The sequence below is a fragment of the Canis lupus genome, chromosome 13 (assembly GCF_048164855.1).
Source record: "Canis lupus baileyi chromosome 13, mCanLup2.hap1, whole genome shotgun sequence".
In the NCBI taxonomy this organism is placed as follows: domain Eukaryota; kingdom Metazoa; phylum Chordata; class Mammalia; order Carnivora; family Canidae; genus Canis; species Canis lupus.
In genome coordinates this window covers 37,619,976-37,642,004 of record NC_132850.1, presented here as the reverse complement: position 1 = coordinate 37,642,004, position 22,029 = coordinate 37,619,976, and the positions used below count along the sequence as shown (strand labels likewise).

General features: G+C 37.4%; 1 protein-coding gene and 1 pseudogene across 13 annotated transcripts in view; both read right to left on the bottom strand.

The window, feature by feature from the left end:
• Positions 1-22,029, bottom strand: part of CFAP54 (cilia and flagella associated protein 54) — a 297,940-nt gene that overhangs the window by 135,627 nt on the left and 140,284 nt on the right. For all 13 annotated transcript variants that reach the window (XR_012005901.1, XR_012005898.1, XR_012005899.1 and 10 more), the window contains 6 exons: positions 21,744-21,886; positions 19,828-20,009; positions 18,057-18,284; positions 10,218-10,441; positions 9,982-10,117; positions 6,073-6,181 (listed from right to left, as the gene is read on the bottom strand). Coding sequence is in view for 9 of the 13 variants with exons in the window: in XM_072773183.1 (XP_072629284.1) it covers positions 6,073-6,181; positions 9,982-10,117; positions 10,218-10,441; positions 18,057-18,284; positions 19,828-20,009; positions 21,744-21,886 (1,022 nt within the window). In the remaining 4 variants the exon portion in view is untranslated. The remainder of the gene's footprint in view (positions 1-6,072; positions 6,182-9,981; positions 10,118-10,217; positions 10,442-18,056; positions 18,285-19,827; positions 20,010-21,743; positions 21,887-22,029) is intronic.
• Positions 13,643-15,433, bottom strand: LOC140602206 (translationally-controlled tumor protein pseudogene; annotated as a pseudogene).

Below are 22,029 nucleotides of genomic sequence, written 5' to 3'. Positions count from 1 at the left end.
CAAAAAAAAAAAAAAAAGTGGTTATTTGGCTATGTGGCAAAGAATTACCTCTTCCCTGTCCTTTCTAGGCCAATGATCTTGCTTCCCATCTCACTGGGAAAAAAATCCAAGCAATCCAAAGGATCTTCTACAAACCCCCACCAGTGGTTCATGTTGTTCTAGAACATTCTTCCCTCAGATATTCTTATGTCTCACTCACTCAGCTCCTTAGGTTATTGCTTAACCTTAGGCACTTAACCTATTCCTAAGATTATTGCTTAACAGTTAATTTCTCAGGAGGCCTTCCTTGATCACTGTATTTAAATCAGTGATCCTGATTTCCCTATTTCTCTTTTCTCCATTGCACTCATTATCTTCTGACATATTATGTGTTGTTTGTTTATTGATTGTCTCCTGCCACTAGACTGCAAGTTCCACGAGGGCAGGGATTTTGGTCCATTTTGTCTGCTGCTATCAACCCAGACCTATAATAGTGCCTATTAAGTGGTATGTGCTCAATAAATATTTGTTAAATGAATGAATGACAAGTTTTCAAAGCTAAATGGCTGGGATAAACATCATTAATAATCACTTACATAGATCTTAATCTCAGTTAATTCTCACAGCACCTCCCCAACTAGTAGAGGTGAATATTACTCACATTTTAAAAGGGAGGAAAAGTGAACTTGGGCACATTAACTCACTTTAAACCCTTATAAGACACAAAAGACAACCAGTGTTCAAGTCCAGTACTTTTCCCTAATAGTTTGCCAGAGGGCATCAAATCTTGGGTAACTGGCAGTGATCTAGATTCAGGCCTGCTAATTTAAGTACAGAAACCTTTGAGAATAGGACAGAAATAAGCCTAAGAAAAGATAATTAGAGAAGAAGCCTGGGGTCCTTATGAGCTGAGGGACATCCCGATGGAATAAATGGCACAGTTACATTCTATGGCCATAGAGAAAACATCTTTCAATCTACCTCAAAGCAAACTGAAATGTCTAGAAATACTGGAGGCTCTAGTCAAACCAGATACATGGCCACATTGAGAACCATTTGCCCCCCTGGCAAGCTCACTCTTGACACACTTGCCTATCACACATTTAAGATAATCAAATATTTAGCTGACAGAAGCTCTTACTAACTTCCCAGGGGCTCTCTTCTACCCTACCAATTTCATTGTCCTGTCCACTATCTTGCTCCCTCAATTCCCCTCTTATCTCCTCTACCCATGCACAGTCCTGCATGATCCAGACAAAGAGACAAGGCATGCTCCGACTCCTCCCACCACTACCCTTATGCATAATGCCCTAGAGATGATATGGATTCTGCTCTGTTTTTGTTTTTCCTACAAGAATTCATGAGCTTGGATTTTTATCTTTTTCTCCTTAAATAGTGAGATCCGGGAAAGAAGCAAAGAAAGCAAAGGAAAAGGCAGAAGCTGGAGCCCCTCACCTATCAATATTTTAAAGATAATCGGTTACCTTCTCTAGTCCCTAACTTTCCAATCTCTGCTAAAATTGGGATGATAATATTTATCTCCAAGGGTTATTGTTTTAACCTGTGTGTGAAGTGTCAGGCATAGTGCCTATCAGGGAGTAAACATCCAATAGATATAACATATTGGCTGTTAGTCATGTATTTAAAAAAAATATATATATATATATATATATATTAAGCACTTAACAGTATTAGGTGCTATGCTAGACACTGAAGAGATAACAAAACAGATACACACCTTGCTCTCATGGAGATTTCACTCTGGAATAAAAATTCACAAAGGCAAGCTTGTATTTGGGGGTAATCAGAAGGATAGGAGGGACAGAAGATGTTTGTAGTCTTTAAAATGTGAGGTCTGAATACAATCAACCTGCTACTTTGTATCAAATATCCCCTTATAAATTATTCCTCCTTGTTTTTTTCATAAACTGTATTTCACTTTGTTGTTTTTTGTTGTTGTTGTTCTTTCCTTTTTTTCAAACTCTAGAAAACCTTTTTTTCTTGTAATCCAACTAGGGTTCTGCCAGTGATTTTGTGACTATCACACGAGGCAGAGGCCCGTCCTTACTTCTCTGTCTCAAGAGGGAGCTTCTCTCTGAAATTGCTGCTATCTATACAATTGGTCACATCAATCCAAAAGCCCATGAGATTCAATAAGAAAACACACCTGCCAAAGGTTGAAAATTTGAAAATTCCAATATACTGGAAGACTGAAGAACCCTATCAGAGATAACTTAAATACTGATAAGGTCAAAACTCGAGACACAGATTCTAGACAGAATGCAAAAGTAGCTACAATAAAAGACATATTCATAGTTCTCTCCCCTGTGAAGCTTATCAAGCAGGCAAGTTACTCATCCATACAAAAAATAATCTGTAAAGTGAGGTATTCTCACTTCTCTACATCCTACAGAGACTATACCAAAATACATATGCATTATTAAATAGTTAGAGGGAGAATAGAATGTTGTTAAATAATGAGAACATCAAGTGTTCATAGGCACTGGAGCATTACAATATCTGTTCTGAAGAATTAAACGTATCAAGCATTACCGCCCAATGCTGTTATGCCAAAAGAAAATCTATGATGTTCTAAAGAAGCAATCTGGTGTGGAAACCAGCAAGAGTTCACTTGGTCTTTCAAAAGTATTGTAAACATGTCATGATAATACACATAAGACCCATCATGCTTATAAACATGTTAATGATCTGAGTTCAGTACACTGAAAAAAATTCACCATCCTAAAAGTTTGCCAAATAAGCCCAAAAGCATGGGCCAAAAGATGCTCCTAGTCACAGAGGTCCTAGAGTCTAATAAAGAGCTGTAAATCAGATGCCAAGATTTTAATGATACTGGCTTAAAACTTATAATTAGAATGCAGGATATCTAAAAACTACCATACTTATCACAGTAAGTCAAGAATAAAGTATCTGTCTCCCCATGACCACTGATGTATAGCAAAATTTTTCTGATTGCTATCAGTTTAAAGGAAAGACTAACTTGCAAGAGGACAAATGGTGAACGGGTCAGGTAGTTTAGTGGAGCACATACAGGCCAAGCAATCAGACAGACTAGAGTTTGAATCATGGTTTTACTACTTACTAGTAACATTTAATTTTCTCATCTGTAATGTAAGCATAATAATTCTACCTCCTAAAATTGTAAGAATTTAAAAAGCTAATGGTTATAATGTGCTAAATATAGGGCCTGGCCCAATTCATTATTACTGCCATTACAATATTTTTTAGATTTTATCCATTCAAATATTCCTGCTATAGTCATTGCTCAAACTGACTATAACTCCACCACCATGAGAATCAACCCAAATAATCATGGTAGCCTGACCCTACCTACCTTCCTTTCTGTCCCACCACCAACCATCTTGCCTTTCCAAATGTAGCTTTAACAACAACCTGCCGAAGTGCTTTTCTGACATGTTACATCCACTATCTATAAGACCAGTGGTCACACAGGTCTAGGATTTTGCTAGGCATGTTTTTCTTATCCCTTAGGTGCTAGTCAACATTTTTGATAATAAGCATTTGTGACGTTTTCTCACATTTGTTGCCCATCATTTTTAGGATGGAAGGGATAATATAAATCACATTCTGAGCTAGAGATCCCAAATCGAGAGATCTCCAGAGGTTTGACAGATATGATCAAGAAAAGAAGAACATAACCAGGATGAATCACACTCTTATTAGAACTCCACTGTTTAACGAATAAGAGAGGATAATTTATCACTAATGGAGAACTCACAAGCTCATGGTCACCAACTCCCTCAAATGGAGCCTCTACCACTGCTCTGAAGCCCTTCTATCTTCCCTCTATTTCCCTCAGGGGCCAGGCGACTCTTTCACATTCCTTCTGAAATCTTCTACTTTAGTAACCTTGGCTAGGCTCTTAAACCCTTGCTTTATTAAGAAAATCTTTAGTACCCAATGAGAATACCTTCAACTTCTGCCCTATAAAATTCCTGTGTTTGGGTCCATTCTCCCCTTCCCTTCTGCCCTCACCTCTCAGTATGGCCCCTCTAGAGGATAAATTCATGTTCTCCTTTCTACCTTGGAAACAATCATGGAAGCTTGTGTCAAGATGGAGGTTCCATCAACCTATGATGAGCAGCAGCTCAATATTCAACCTCATCAAACACAGTAGCGTGAGCAAAAAACCAGACTTTCCCTTGTGTGGAAGCGATGAGATTTGGGGATTGTTTATTACTACTGTATAGCATAGCCCATTTTGAATGATACAGCTTCCAAAGTGAGCCTGTCCTCAGGTCTATACTCCATATAACTCTCCCGAGCGACCTCATGCAAGAAAACCCCCTGATTTCAACCACCACCAATGTACTGATGATGAAAATGTAAATCTCTGAATGCCTGACTGGTCTATCTAGCCATATACTGAATAGTTCTACTCAGTAATCACCCTGGCACCTCAAACTCACTAATTCCAAAGTAACTTTCTCTGATCTGCTCCTCCCTTCAGTTTTCCTGTGGAGTGAAGACATCACATCCATCTGGCCACCCAAGTCAGGAACGAAGGCAACCTGGACTCCTCCCATCCTCGTCTAAGCAGTATAGAACACAATCCTCTGGACTTCTTCAGGCTTTCTCTCATGTCGGTCTCCTCCCATGTTATCCTCACCTAAGTCCAGAGCCTTATCACATCCTCCTCCTCCTCAGGAGGAGCCACCCTTCTGCTTCCATGAGCTATGCTTTCAGTTGGTTCCCAACACGGCTGCATAAGGTTCTTTCCAGAGCGCAAATATGATCATTTCACTTTCCTTCTTTAAATCCTTGTATCTAGCTCTTTTTAGCCCTCCAGATAAATTTGCTTTTCTATATCCCACCTTCTAAGGCCCACCTGCCAATCTTTCTAACCTCAGCTTTGTCTTTTCCTTTTTAATGAGCTCCACCAAATTGCACAGTCTTCTCAGCAGCAATGCTGTTAACTACCACTGCTTACAGTGGAAGCAGCAGGGGTAGTCCTAACATGACAGTTCTTATTCTATACTATCATCTCTGGTTTACTTACCAGTCTCTTTCAATGGGTTGTAAATTCTAGGATAACAAATCTTTAGTCTCACTAAATCTTTAGTGTCTTTGTGGTCTCAGTATCCAGTACAGCACTTAACACTCAGTAGACACTCCATAAATGTTTGCCAAATGACTGAGTGGCCGCCTGTCTCAATAAATGAATAAATGATTACACACATACATACATAAAATCAAGAGATAAATGAAAGAATCCTAAGGAAAAATTTGCATTCCTTCCCTATGCCAGAAACAGAGGCACATGGCAAGTGCAACTAAGAGAAAGCATTATTTCCATTTTCATTTGATTCTATTGCTTCATTCCCACAAACTGCACTGCCAAAAGTCTCCAACAGGGCTTCTTGGCTAAAAGCAAAGGAGTCATGACATTCCCTCATCTTCTCCTGTGCTCTGGTGAAAAGACCTACAACGCAATCATGATAGAGCCAATAGGAGAACAATCTACACTGATTATGGAAATGGGAGTTTGTTTGTTTGGATTTTTTTTGAAGATTTTATTTATTTATTCATGAGAGACAGAAAAAGAAAAGCAGAGACATAGGCCAAGGGAGATGCAGACTCCCTGCAGGGAGCCTGATGCAGCACTCAATCTCAGGACCTGAGGGTCACGACCTGCCCCGAAGGCAGATGCTCAACCAATGAGCCACCCAGGTGCCCCAGGAATGGGAGTTTTTATGGGAGTCAAGACAGAGCTCCAAAAAGAATAGCAACAGATCAATTTGATGACTTCCCAAGTGAGATAAAAACAGGGAGAAATGTACAAGATAGTCTATTCCATGCTTATTTTTCAAATAATTTTCTTTTCTCCTTTTCTTTCTCTAATTTACAGATTAAACTAATAAGCACATGTGTTTTAATTCCCCTTATGCGACATTTATAGCAAAATAAGATGATAAATATCAAATGGATTAGTTTCAGTCCAATAAGCCTGCAAAAGAGATTTTGCAAACATTTTAATTATGGAAGAGCTGACATGCAGAACACAACGGCAAACCTTGCTTTAAAAAAGCTGCATGCTAAAATGGTTCCAACCTGAATAGATCAACTTTTTCAGGAAGTCTGTGCAGTTTTCTGTATCTGTCACTTCACTGGTTGAAGGATTAATCTTGAGCTGCTTCCCAATGAAATTTCGGCAGGTTATCTTAAAAAGGAAAAGGAAAACAAATATTACTTAATAAGGTATTTATGCCTGAAAATTTGGTTTACTTAAAATGTTTATCTTATTTTCACTTGTCAAAAAAAAAAAAGAAATACAAAAGGACGCTACAAATAAAAGCTAGCAGAATAACACTTGATCATGATAAGTTTCAGGGAAAAAAGGAGCCACATAACTTTTTATATTTCTTTTGTTCAGCACAGCTGGAAGAGCATTAGGCAAATTATGTAGAGCAATTAGAATATGATTTTCTGATATTCTGTAAATCCACTAGTCTAAATATATCTTCCATTATGCAAGCTGAAACATATCTAAAATATAGGCTTCTTTTCCAGTGGCTGATTTTTCTACCCTACTCATAATGAATGCAATTTAAACTTCCCTGGTGAAGTTTGTCAAAACTAACTTCCTCTGTAGTATTTTAAAACTTTATTTTCTAACAGACACTTTGGTCCTAAAATTGTAAAATATCTGAAATCAGAAAAATTTTAGACAAAAGGAAATTCTTTTAAAAGGCCCAAGAACCAGGACACCTGGGTGGCTCAGTCAGTTAGGCAACGGACTCTTGATTTCAGCTTGGGCATGATCTCAGGGTTCTGAGATCAAGCCCCACATCAGGCTCTGTGCTGAGCATGGAACCTACATGAGATTCTCTCTCCCTCTCCCTCTGCCCCTCCTCTGCTCACAGGCACACCTGCTCACTCTCTCTCTCCCAAAAAAAAAAAGAAAGTCTAAGAACCTTTTTTGTCTCTCCATTCCTACTCCTTGAACTAACCTATTTCTCAAAATACAACCTCTTTGAATCTATGTCTGATGTAGATGCTGCTTCTTTATTGTCCCTTGTAGGTACTTGCACAATTAGATGTAAGCAATCTAATAAACTGCAAATTCCTTCCTTTCTATGGCCTAACAAGGCCCTAATTGACCTAGTCCTTCCCATCTCCCAGTTTCATTAAATAAATCTTAATTGAACACCTATTATGTGTCAGTCACTACTCCAAGCTCAAGGATAATATAGTGAACAAAGTAAAGTTCCTATTCTTATGGAACTTATTCTAGAGAAAGTAGAAATACAATGAACAAAATAGAGGAGTACATTAGAGAGTATACTGAAGAGCTATAAGTGCTGTAGAGAGAAATGGAGCAAACAGGTACATAATTTTATGTAGGCTAGTGAGACCAGTCCTCACACAGAAAGTGACATTTAGCAAAGACTAGAAAAAAGTGAGGAAAAATCAGCGTGGATATTTGGTGGGGAGGAGCGTCCTAAGCAGGGGAGCAGCAAATGGAGGATCCCAAGGCAGGAACATCTTAAAGAACAGAGCAGCTGAAACCTGCAGGGCATTAACAGGAGATGAGTCACCGGAGATCATGGGGAATGTGTGGTGCATTAAGGCCTTGATAAAGATGTTCACTTTATCTCTGAAGCAGGTGGGAAGCTGCTGTAGGCTTTAAAGAGGAGGAATGACATGATCTGACTTAGGGTTTTCAAGGGTCATCCTACCTGCTGTATAAGGAACAGATTATAGGCTGGAGGCAGGGATTCAGGGAGATTGGAAGCAAGAAGACTAATTAGGAAGTCACTGCATGAATCTCAGCAAATATAACAGGGGCTGGGATCAGAGTAGATGTGGTGGAGGTAGTGTTAAGTGGACGGGTTCCGAATACATTTTTTTTTAAGATTTTTATGTATTTATTAAGACACAGAAAGAGAGAGAGAGGGAGGCAGAGGGAGAAGGGGCTCCACACTGGGAGCCCAACGTGGGACTTGATCTCGGTCTCCAGGATCACACCCCTGGCTGTAGGCAGCACTAAACCGCTGTGCCACTGGGACTGCCCCCGAATACATTTTGAAGGTAGAAGCTTTGATAACCAATTTGAAGTGGAGTAATGAAAGCACAAGAGGAGTCTGGGATGTCTCCAAGGTGTCTGGCCTGAGCAATCTGGAGAACAGTATTGTCATCAGTTGAAGTGGGGAAGACTTGTCAGAACAGATCTGAGATATACTAAATTTCAGAAGTGTATTAAACATCTAAGAGATCATGTTGATTAGGCAGTATGATTAGGCAACTTGGTTAGGCTGACCTATGAGGACAAAAAGAAGGGAAGTATCCATTTTGAATGCACACAGCTATTCAAACCCTAATCTAGCTGTGGCTATGAAGGGATTTTGCAGATAATAATTAAAGTCCCTAATAAATATGCCTTAAGCTAGAGATTATTTTCAGTGGGCCTGACCTAAGCAGGTGAGTCCCCAATGTGCTGGAGGAGTTCAGACTCCAAACAGCATCCAGGTCTACTGACTGAATCATCCCTCACTGACCGCCTAAGGGTAATAGCTTCTGGCCATACCTGTAAGGTTCATTCCTGCTCATGATCCTGACTGACCACCTTATGATTTTGGACTTGCCTGGCCAGCCTCCATAATCACATAAGCCAATTCTTAGCAATTAATCTTGATGGATGAGAGAGATAATAGATCTTACTAGTTCTGCTTCTCTGAACCCTGACTGATACAGGGAATATGTCAACACAGAATTCAGGAGAAAGGTCTAGACTGGAGCTAGAATTTCAAGAGTCATTATCATAAAGATGATACTTAGAACCACAGACTGAAAGAGCTCACCAAGGGAGAGTATGTGGATAAAGAAGACAGGAAGATTTAACATTATGACATTGGGGAGAAGAGGAAGAAGCAAAGCCCCCTCTTTTCACACTCTCCCCTGTCTGTGACATTCCAGACACATAGGCCTTCTCCTTGTCTCCGGGCCTTTGCCCTTGTTCTTCCCTTGGGCTAGAAGGCTCTTTCTTATGAATGGCTGGCCATTTCTCATCAAAGGTTACTGTTTTCAAGAGTCATTCCAGATTTTCACCTTCCATCCCACCTATCTCTAACCCACTGACCCAGTTTATTCTCTTCAGAGAACTCATGATGATCATAAATCTTTTTATGCATCTGTTTACAGGTTTATTTTCTGGCCCTACCTCTACCCCTGCAAAATTAAACTCCAGAAAGCAAGAACTCACACTGTATTCTCATTGCGTGGAAAATGCAGGAGGCTAGACTATGCAAGGGCTATAAGGAACCTCTGTGAGAAGATAAATGGAGCCCTCACCGTGTGGCCACAACTCCACAAGCACACAGACTGGTGTGGGAGGCAGGACTAGATTTCAGGCCTCACCTACACTGGGAGCCCTAGGGAAGGACACAAATGTGTAACAGTATGCTATGACTCTGGGATTACACAGTCAGGTAGTCGATACACATTTATTAAATTAACAAATGAAAGAATTTACTTCTCTTTCCACCACCTAACTCAAAGCTGTATCATGACTTTTGGGTCCTTAGACATTTACTTTCATGAACCCACACATCCATAAAAAATATTAAAAATTATATCATAGGACGATGTTGGCATAAATACAAATATAGTTAATTTTAACATAAAAATTCAAATATTTTCTTTGACCTAAAAGTTAATTTTTTTCTTCACATTAAAAAAAATGAAACATTCAGTGGGCCTCTGAAAGTACTGTGGCTCTAGACTATGTCTAATGAATACATCAGTGCTGGTCTGAAGGTAAGTTTCCTATGTACAAGGGCTTAATTTTCGTTAACCCTGTATCTGGAAAATATTGGCACATATCAGGTTTTCAGGAATGTTTGTTGATTTGAATGATAAATGTCTAAGTGAAAATAATATTTCTCTGATCTCTACATCTTTGTATTTTATATATCCACTCATCAGAAATTACATCTGCATAGGTAATACAGCCAAACTCACCTTCTCTTTGTATTCAGCCTCATATCTTGCACAAGGTTGTTGGGTAATATCTGGGCCATTGAACTTGGATATTCTTAGAAGCAGCTGACGCTGGGCATACACCAGGAGTGGTGTCACTTGCTCTGTGTATCTCTCACTAGAGAGGGGTAGAAATACATTAAAAAACAGACATTAGTGAAAACACATTTTTTAAACGAGAGCTCGTCACCTTTAATTGCCCTTACAGCAATACTTACTGTGAAATTGTGTTGAATTGGATGGCAAGTGATACCAGTGTTTCCCATTTTTCCACTTGATATAAAAGTTCCAGAGATTTCAACACAAAGTCATGGATCCATTTCAAACCAACCACATTTACATCATCCAAATGGTACTCAAAATTAAGGCTAGAACCACCATTATCATTTTTAATATTTCCATAGCAGCTTGGAACACTGAACTCTCCGTTTTCTTCAATAACCTACAAGTAGCACACGGGGAAAAATGTGCATTTTCAGATTTTACTACACGTTTTTTCTGAAAACTGAAGGTGATTATTTTTAACAGGAAAAGAACTGAAGATAAGAAAATTATATGTTTTTATTATGCAAAGCAAAGCCTGAATATTGCAATTCAACAGAACTTTCTATGATGATGGAAATGTGCTATGTGTGTGTTGCTTGATATAGTAGCCACTAAGCATGTGTGGATACTAGAGCTAATTTCATTTAATTTTAATTTAGCTTAACTTCAAATAGCCACATATGACTAGTCATTACCATGTTAGCACAAACTGAGGTCTATACTTCTGGTACACAGTCACTATCTGTATTAAACCAATAAGATAAAGTTTTGAAGAACAGGTTTAGTATACACAAATAATTACAATTCCATAATATATTGGTTACATTCATCAGGTTGCAAAGGTTAAACCTATGGAGAAGGAAATCTCCTGGAAAACTCTATTTTTCCCTAAGTTAAAGAGGTACCATGTAACTAATGTATTCATTTCCCATGAGTCCCTGATGCACTTGTGTGTACCCTTAGAAATTCTTGAGGCAAATAAAACTCCTTAAATCCACCTATAAGCCAGGTTGCAGCCCAGGAAATAGTTGGGTAACTCAAGACCAGCCTCTCTTAAGCTGATGTTACTAGTAAGGGTAATCCACACATAGGGGAGGGAAGATATCAACAAAAGTAGAAGGCATATATCCCTAACAAGATTCATGGTCCTTAAGGTTGGAAGAAATCTAGGAAGTCATCTGTCTGTGCAATGTAAAATGCATGCCTCAAGTCAGTCTTGGGTAGGTGTGAATAACAGGTGTGCCATATGTGACCTATGTGAATTAGCCTCCTTAGCACGGTTGCTGGCACATGGGACATACTCAGTAAAGGGTAGTTTCCATTTTATTGATGTTATGAGCTCCATCCCACTACCCACTGATTTTATAGTAAGATTTCCAGCAGCACAAAGCTGCATAAGGGGTTATCTCCATTTCCTTGACCTCAGGATTCCAAGTGGAGGCACTCTTGACCATTACTCTTGGTGAGTGTGGAAAAAGTAAAGCCACTCAGCTTTTCCCAGGTGACTGCTATGCCAGAGCCTGCCTGCCAACAGGATGACATTCTTTTTTTTTTTTAATTTTATTTATTTATGATAGTCACAGAGAGAGAGAGAGAGAGAGGCAGAGACACAGGCAGAGGGAGAAGCAGGCTCCATGCACCGGGAGCCCGACGTGGGATTCAATTCCGGGTCTCCAGGATCGCGCCCTGGGCCAAAGGCAGGTGCCAAACCGCTGTGCCACCCAGGGATCCTGACACATTCTTTTTTCATTCAGATATGAGTACATTTCCTGAGTACAGCTGAAATAACTTTCCTGGGCCATCCATGAAGAAGAAGGGTATCTACTATCAGTTTTTTTTCCCCCAATTTTTTGTTAAAGAAACCAGGTTGTTTATCTTGTAGAGTTTTGAAATTAGGAAGTTCCTATAGGCTGTGTTTTTATTGATGCATCATCCCCATAGTTTCATTCCAAATGTTTCTGTCCCTTGGATTTTCTGTAAATTGTTGGTTAGATTTAAACACTTGCTCTGATTCCAGGTTGATTTATTTTTTTCCAACAAGTACATATACTTCACTGGTGCTGTTCATCCTCCCATGAATTCATAAAGAATTACAAAATCCTCATATTCTAATTTTAACATCATTTCTTCATTTATTACCTGGAAATTCTATAAAGAAAAATTTTTCATCACGGGCTGTTAACTGTTTGGGTCTCCTCAAATATAGTTCACATAGAAAAACATAATCAGCCTTTTTTTTTTTTTTTTTTAACACCAAGGAGTCCTACTTCTTCCAGTGGGAAATGGTTTTTAAAGAACACATCTGGGTGCTAAGGATTGTCATTTCTTTGAATTCTTTGAATTGTTTTGATACCTTTGTAACATATTGACCATACATAGGAGTATATTTTAAGATTATTTATTTTACTGATATATTTCTCTCTTTATGCCAATATCATAGTCTTCCAATTACTACAGCATTGATAAGCCCTGAGTTCTCCGAATTTGTACTTTTTAAAGATTTTTCTTGGCCACTCACATTTCTTTGCATTTGCTTATAAGTTTTAAAATGAACTGTCAATTTACACCGAAAAAAATGTCTTTTGGAATTTTCATTAGGATTTCATTGAATCAACAGACCAAATTAGAAATGATATCCTAGCAATATAAAGTCTTTTCATTCATGAACATGATCTTTGTGTCTATTTAGATCTTCTTTAATTTTTCCTGCAATGTGTTATAATATTCAATATAAAAATCCTACACAGATTTCATTAGCTATATTCCTAGAAATTTGATGTTTTGAATGATATTTTTAAAATTTCATTTCCTAGTTGTTTTCTGTTAGTACAAAGAAATACAATTTATTTTTTTAATTGACTTTATGTGCTGCTATTTTGTTTATTAATTCTAGTAGTTGTTTTATAGAGTACTAAAGAGTTAGAATTTTCTATGTAAAAACTCATATTATTCCTTTTCAATCTGCATGCCTTTGGTTTCTTTGTCTGCCTTACTGCACTTGTCAGGATCTCTGGCATGATATTGAGCAAAAGTGGTATGAGCAGACATCTTTGCTTTGTTCCCAATCTTAGAGGGAAGCTCACAATATTTCACCATTAAGTATGATGTTAACAGTAGATACTACTTTTTATCAGGTATTCCTAGTTTGCTGAGAGTCTTTAATATCAATGGCATTGTTTTTGTTTTGCTTCCAACTGTATTAGTCTCTTTTTATTCTTTTAATAATCTCTTCCAGAGTCAACTATTTCTGTTTATAGGTGATGAAATGTATAATGATCCACTTCACATTTGGCACTCTATGAATATGGTCTTTTCCTTTACTTCAACTTAGAATTAAGACTTGCCATTCTTATTCTTTTTGCTTATACACCAGTTCCAAAAGTAGTTTTCCCTGTAGAAGTTACCTGAAGCTCGTCTCATTCTTTCTATTTGTGGTCTACAAGCAGGCTTTATCCTCTCCAGTAACACTACAAGACAGACTTAGTTTGAACATATATTAAAGTAAGAGGTATTCTCGCAAATAAGTTTAAATGCATTTTATTTTTAGGTAATCTACATGATACGTTTTTTTCTCTTTAAAAAAATGAGTCCACTCCAAATAAATCAACATTAAAATAAGAGATTAAGACGACATCATCCAACTGTCCAAGTCCTGATATTGTATGGATGCATGAAAAGCAGCAGCCAGTTATGATGACAGGTAACAGATCTAAAGTAATTGCCATTCTGTTAACATTTTTTCCATTTTGCTAACATTTCTTCATTTCTAAACCATTCTTGAAGAAAATTATATATAGGGTCAGACCATCCTCATGGTAGTCCAGCAGAGCAACTATGCCATCTGGTTTCATATTTTCACCAATAAAGAACTGGTAGTTTTTGAAATTAGGAAAGACATGCTTGATTTGTCTGCAGCCTCTGTTATAAAAGGTTTATACTTTCTGGTCTCTGTTCTTCAAGTTTGCCTTAGACTGATTTCCTACAATCTACAATGAACTTTTTGTAGGCTTCGTTTGTGAAGTTTGTTTTCTGTAAGTAATGGTTTTTGACAATATCAACACCAATGATTACTGTGCTTTCACTACTTTTGCCTTGGGGGCCTTCAGCAAAGTACATTTCCATCAATGGTACCTTCTGTCCTGCTGACTATCTTCCCCTTCACCTCCAGGCACAGCTCACTCACAACCTCCAAAATCTTGTAGATGCCAGAAAACATTTCATCATGGCTGATGAGGTCCAGATAGATAAACATGATGGCAGCCCTGGCTTAACAAGAACCCAGAATTCAGAGCAAGAGCAGTGCAGCTGAAGCAAACTCGAAGGGAGAGAAGGCAGGTGGAAAAAGTGATATCAAGTTTTGTAAATACTTTTGTTCTATTTCAATGGCCATATAATTTGTCTCCTTTATTCTGTTAAAATAGTCAATTACCTTGATTGATCTTTATTTTACTTTTTAAAAGATTTTTATTTTTTTATTTGAGAGAGAGTGTGCAAGCAAATAGGAGGTGAAGCAGAGGGAGGGAGAGATGGAAGAGGAAAGGATTTCAAGCAGACACCACTCTGTGCACAGAGCCTGACACAGTGCTTGATCTCACTACCCTGAGATCATGACCTGAGCCAAAACCAAGAGTTGGATATTTAACCAGCTGAGCGACCCAAGTGCCTCTTGATTGATCTTTAAATGTTAACCTTATATTTCTGGAATAAGCCCACTTGATCATCATTTGTATAACTGTAGATATTATAGACCTCATTTGCCTATTTTATGTATTGCTGGGTTTAATCTGCTAATATTTCATTAAGGAGTTTTGTGTCTATGTTCATGAGGGATATTGGTTCATTACTTTCTTTTTGATACATCTTTTGGATTTAAGCCGCCTTTGCTTCTAAAAAATGTTTGTATATAATTTATTATTTTGTCTCTATATGTTTGCTAGAATTCCGCAGGGAAATATTCTGGGTCTGGAGTATTCTTTATCTCAGAGTTCCTAATTATAAACTAATTTTCTTTAATATATTTAGGACAATTCATTTTTTCTATTGCTTCTTGTGTCATTTTTTCTATTGCTTCTTGTTAAGCTGTGCTTTGTGATAAACATGACCATTCCATCTAAAGATATCAAATTCATTAGTAAAAATTGATTGTAATATTCTCTTATTTTTCTTTTAATATCTATAGGATCTATAGTTATATCCCTCTTTCATCACTAATGTCAATTATTTATGCCTTCTTTTGTGCTTTATCAGTATTCCTAGGATTCTGCCAATTTTAATAACCTTTTCAAAGGATTCATTTTAACTTTATTAGTTTTGTTTTGTTTTATATCTATTTCTGCTTATTATTTCCTTTGTTCTTTTTACTTACTTTGGATTTAATTTGCTCTTCTTTTCTCAGCTCCTATAGGTGTACACTTAGATAACTGATGTTATATCTTTCTTCTTTTCTATTAAACATTTAAAACTAGTAGGTTCCCTCTAAGCACTGGTTTATTTGCATCCCACAAATTTTAATATGTTGTCATCATTTTGAAATATTTCTCTTGTGTTATCTTCTTTGACCCACGGATTATTTAGAATTGCGTTAATTTCCATATATTTGGAGATTTTTCTTCCTAATTTTTATTAGTCTATCCATATGGTAGGAGTCAGAGGACATACCCTTCAAGATTTCAGTCTTTAAAATTGTATTAAGACTTATTTTTTGATCCTGCATATAATCCATCTTGATGAGCACACACACTTGTGCTCTGTTTCTAATCCACCTATGTGTCCTGCACCTCAATTCTGTCATAACTACCTATCCAGAATTAAGGTCAGACTCCAAAAGTTTAATGATTTAGTCCTCCACAAGACTGCTCTTACTTTAGATGTCAGCCACAAGTCTCAGGTCACCTGCACTTCTGAATGAACAGTAAATTTAGGGGTTTCCATAACCCCCTCAGGTTCAATAACTGACTGACTGACACTCACTTAAAACATTATACTTAGGATTACAGTTTTACTATAAAGGATACTCGGGGATCCCTGGGTGGCTCAGTGGTTTGGCGCCTGCCTTTGGCCCAGGACGCGATCCTGGAGTCCCGGGATCAAGTCCTACATCGGGCTTCCGGTATGGAGCCTGCTTCTCCCTCCTCCTGTGTCTCTGCCTCTCTCTCTCTCTCTATCATAAATAAGTAAGTAAGTAAGTAAGTAAGTAAGTAAATAAATAAATAAATAAATAAATCTATCTTAAAAAAACTATATTATTATAAAGGATACAACTCAGAGAAAGCTAAATGAAAGAGGTACATAGTCTGGAAGGGTCCTTGACAACGGGCTTCCATGCCCCCTCCCCATGGAGTCAGGCCACAACAACTGTTCAACACATCAATGCTTTCACCATCTGGAAGCTCTTCATGCTTTGGGTGTCCAAATATACTTTGAGTCTCTGTTATTAGGAGCATACATATTTATGACTGGTTAATTGAGCCTCTTCTCATTATGAAATGTTTTTATCTCTATCTTTATCTTTTTCTATCTAAATACTAAATATCTAAATACTCCCTAATTTAAAGGTTATTTGGGATCCCTGGGTGGCGCAGCGGTTTGGCGCCTGCCTTTGGCCCAGGGCGCGATCCTGGAGACCCATGATCGAATCCCACGTCGGGCTCCCTGCATGGAGCCTGCTTCTCCCTCTGCCTGTGTCTCTGCCTCTCTGTCTCTCTCTCTGTGTGTGACTATCATGAATAAATAAATAAAATCTTTAAAAAAAAATAAAATAAAAAAATAAAGGTTATTTTATCTAATACTAATACTAATAAAGTCTCTCCAGTTTTTTTAATGCTTACTGTAATCATGGTATATCTCTTTCCACTGATTTATTATCAATCACTTTCTTTATATTCAGAATACTTCTCATGTGGCCAACTATCCATGTCTTTCTTTATATCCAACAATTTCTGCCTTTTGATTAGGGTGTTTAAGCACTTATATTTAATATAATAATTGATATGATTGGGTTAGATTTATTATTTGCTACTTAATTTCTGTTTGGCCCATATGTTTCTGTTCCTCTGTTTCTTTTTTCCTGCCTTCTTTAATTAATTGACCACTATTTAGTTTCCACTTCACTGCAATGGCTTTTTAGCTATATCTCTTCCTTTGGTATTACTCTAAGGATTATTAAATGGATACTTACCACATTCTACTTAGAGTTAATAGTGTACCACTTTGCATTTATATGAAGTGGAAAAAACTTATTACTCTGTCTTTTGTGCTATTGTTTTCATGTATTTTACATCTGGAAATGTAAATATAAACTCCATTACTCAATGTGTTTATGTGTTCATTAATTTTCAATGTGTTTAAGTTATAACATGTTTGCATTTTTTCCGTTTTATTTTCTACCACAGTGTGGTAGATTTTAAATGGCTGCAAAGTCTACCAGATCTGGAATAATAGAACAAGGACAGATAAAGCAGTAAAGTACAGAGCAACTGACAAGTTATATGATCTTTCTTTGAGTCTGTTTCTTGGTCAAAAATTTGCTATGAGGATTAAATGCATTACAGGTACTTTATACAGAAGCTGGAGCTCAGGGCAGCCTGGGTGGCCCAGCGGTTGAGTGTCTGCCTTGAGCCTAGGGCGTGATCCTGGAGACCTGGGATCGAGTCCCACATCGGGCTCCCTGCATGGAGCCTGCTTCTCCCTCTGCCTGTGTTGTGTCTCTGCCTCTCTCTCTCTCTCTCTCTCTCTTTCTCATGAATAAATAAATAAAATCTTTAAAAAAAAAAAAGCTGGAGTTCAATAAATGTTACTTTCTGTTTCCTTTAAAAAGTTGAATTTTCAGGCTAAGGTATTTATAATTAATATCAATGTGAGCTGTGTATTCTGAACCAAATAATAATGAGAAGCAAATGAAATATACACAAACCAAGTAAGACTCAATGAAAATATTAATTTCTGTTTATCCCAAGGTGCAAAAAGTCTTTGTTAATTGACTACGATAAAAATAATTACTAAAATGCCCTTACCTTAATAGAATTGATATTTTGTAGTTCTATTAACATGTCAATAAGTAATTCTGCTCCCAAATAGAATGGCATAACACAGATACAGAGGAAACCATCCTGGCTAATAGGAAATGTTTTATACAGATCCACTGCTTGTTTAAGAAGTATCTGTAGCTCATGAGTAAAGTTCCAAAGGGCCCGACAGCAGTTCTGAAGCAGAGTCCAATAGCCACCACGATGAGCAAGAACCTAACACAAACACAACATTCAAAACAAACCCCAAGGCTTCAAAAGTTAAAGATCTCTGAACATTGTTCTGCAAAAATTATGTCAATAAAAAAAAATAACACCATTTATTATGTGTACTTATATCATTATCTCAGTTAATTCTAACAATAGCTCCTACGAAATGAGTGTGTACTATAGTATTCTACTTAATTTACAGATAAGGAAACACAGACATGGAGCTAACTTGCCCAGGGTCATGATCTACTAAGCGGTCAGCTAAAATTTGTACACCAGCAGTCTGACTCCAACATTTCCATTGATCTATGATCTGGGAATGTGGCAATGAGCAAGGGTAACTGGGTCTGCCTTCATGGTGCTTCAGTTTATTAGGGGAGACTGACACTAGATAAGCAGACAAATGAAAATATTTCAGGGATTAATAAATATTGTAAAGAAAAATAAAACAGAAATGGGTCAGAATCTAACAAACATGAGAGGATATGCCCTTTTAAATGAGGCGGTCAGGAAAAATGTCCTCTCTGTGGAGGTGACATAAGCAAAGACTTGAATGTTGAGTTGAACATGTCATGTGAAGGTGGGAGTTGGGGTGTTGGGGGGAGGACAGCATTTGAAACTGAAGGAGGAGCAAAGGATGGAGGGTGAACTTGAGGGATGAGAAAAGAACAAGCACTGTGCTTTCAAGATCACACAAAGGACAGTGGACTGAATGAGAGCAAGATGAACTGAGTTCTAAGAAGTGAGCCGGACCCAGACCTTCTAAGGACCTGAAGCTTGTGGAAAGGATAGGAAGCAATGCTCATGGTCAAAAGGGATGATTTGGGTTTCCTTCATATTTTTTAAGAAATCACCTTCTCTACAGAGAAAATGGGAACTCAAGTGTTCTAGAAAGGATAGATTTCCTCTCAACTCTTGAGAGGTTTGAAGTATATGCCATTCATGCTATGAGAAAAAGGAAAATTAATTTATTTGTACCTCATGATTCCAATTTTAATAATGTATCATATAATATTTAAGGAAAAAAAAGAGAAAAGCATTTTAGAGAAGACACAATTGGCCTATAGAAGCAGGGGGTCAGGAATCAGGAGCAGGGCTTTCCTCTGGCCCAGAAAGAGTGTGCCCTATGCTAGAGGGAATAAAGGGGCATATGGTACCCTAAACAGGAGCAAAACTCCAGAGAGGAACCACTGGTTTCACCACCATAGAAGGCCATATCCCAAATGTCGAAACAAAGTGGCAGGGGGGTGTCTGAATATTAACAGGGATTGTGTAGGCAAGGACAAAGGCCACCTCCACTCTGCACCAATGGATGACTGATGACTAAAGCAGCTTACCCCTCTCCCTGACAACTTGACAGTGTGTAAATCTTCAGCACTATGGCAGACAAACCTCAAAAATGACTGATGTGAAACACAGCAAGTTTAGTTTCAAAGTTGAAATCAAAACTATGGATGGTAAGTGAATAAATACAATATATCTTACATGTCCAAACTAATGGCCTAAGATTTATGTCTACTAATTTAGCAAATTAGAAGGACCACCTTACCATTGCTCTCCTGCAATATAAAAAGATTTTCATAAAATGATCCAATAGACCTAAATTTGTTGCTCGATCCTTTTCTTTAGCATTAAGACCTGATTCAGAGTCTGAGTCATAAACTGGTTGTGCCTTGGATACATTTTCATCATTCATTCTGGAATTAACAAATGTGGAAAATTCTTCAGCATCTACAGTCCAAAAATAAAGCATAATATTATTAAAAAAAGAAAGTTCCAGAAGACATAGGTGATAAGCATCAAATGAGTAATTAAGATAAGAAAGGCTATATAAATTTGGAGGAAGGACAGGATTATCATGAACACAACGAACCAAGGAAAGTTTCTAGAGAAGGAGGCATCTATACTAAGTTTAAAGGGTGAACATGGCTTAGCTATGCAGAAAGACTATGGAGAACATCATTCTCAGCAAGAGTGATGGCCAAAGGAACAATGAAGAGGCAGGAATGTCATGTTTTCTGAGGGACCAATCACAGAATCCCACTTAATTTCCTTAATTACTCCCTAAATAGTCTATTCCCAGGACATGTACACTAGAGGGTGAGTAGCATCCCCTAGAGTTAAGCAGGGTAGCAACCATATCTATTCATTATCCTGTTGGTGTGGTGTAAAAATATAGATTTCTCCTACTGCAAGCCTTTTCTTAGAATTCTGCATTAAATAATACATCTCAATAGCACAGTATTGTATTGTGGATTTCATGGGAGGTCTTAGGCAGCTAGTTTAAAAAAAAAAAAAAACCTTAAGAAGCTATATACCACAGCCTATGTACAAAATTCTGACTCTGGGTCTAGGGAATTTATTTTCAAATACTTCAGTACTCATAGTATAACATGAAGGTACCAGCTAAATCTAATCTACACCCTCAAGAAATCAAAAAACATGTCAAGTACTTCAAATATGAATGAACTCCTGATGCAGTTGCCCAGTATATGAAGTATCTTGATAGCAATAAGTTACATAATACTTAAAATATTATTACTAAAAGTCTACATAAGAGGGTTTGTAATTATATGAAAATATTAGAAGTGATTATTTGTGAAATGAATGGTATAGGTGATTGCTTTGGAATAGTGTCATCAGTTGTAGCACCCAGATTGAAAGCCCTGTTCATCTGTATTTCTCCACTTCCCAGAGTGAGTCTCCTGTCACCTGAGCAGACAAAAATACTGGTTGGTCCTGCCATTCAAAAATATTATGGCATTCACTTTGAGTAAGGTTTCACGGAAGGTGCTAGTTGGAGATCCTAAGGCAAGAGTAAACTTCCTTGAGCATAAAATGTGTAGTGGAATTTGTTCTGAAACTTACTCCCACTAAAATATAACACCTGATATCAAGTCTTCACCTATCCTGACAAGAGGAGGCTACCATTATTTTAAAAAGAGCATTAGGGGTGCCTGGGTGGCTCAAATGGTTAAGGGTCTGACTTTTGATTCCGGCACAGGTCATGATCTCAATGTTGTGAGATGGAGCCCCATGTTGGGCACCATACTGGGCATGGAGTCTGCTTAAGATTTTCTCTCCTTCTCCCTCTGCCCCTCCCCACTCCTCTCTCCCTTTCAAATAAATAAATAAATAAATAAATAAATAAATAAATAGAACATTATATTTGGTGAACAGGCAAATTGGTTTGGAGTAGAACAAACATATATATTTCTAAATACATATGGTGATATCATAAAAATACAGAAATTTTTTTTAAAAACTGGTCAAATAAGAATCTCCTACAAAATACCACAACTCATTTAAACTCCTGAGTCATTTAAAAATGATGTGTATACTTCTGTGTGTCTGTGGGGTGTGTGTGTGTGTGTGTGTGTGTGTGTGTGTGTGTGTGTATGTTGCATCACTGAATAAAAATATAGAGGGCAATTTGATAATACAGATCATAATTTTTTATTTTACCTGATGGTAAGTTGGCCTTTCTTTTTTTAGCTGTATGAAGGAAATCAAGTATCGCTTTATAGTTTTCTAGAGTTAATTTCGCTGTTGGTAACACTGTTCCTGAATTATATAGTGAGAACATATTAGGATCACATGATCGGAAACTGCAGGGAGAGGGAATATCATTAAAAAAAAACCATAAACAAAATTGAATTGAATCTGGCAAATATAATTCACTTTAATTTTTAAAATATCTGTGAGTTAGTGCTCCCAAAATTTGGATCATATTAAATTTTAAAATTATACA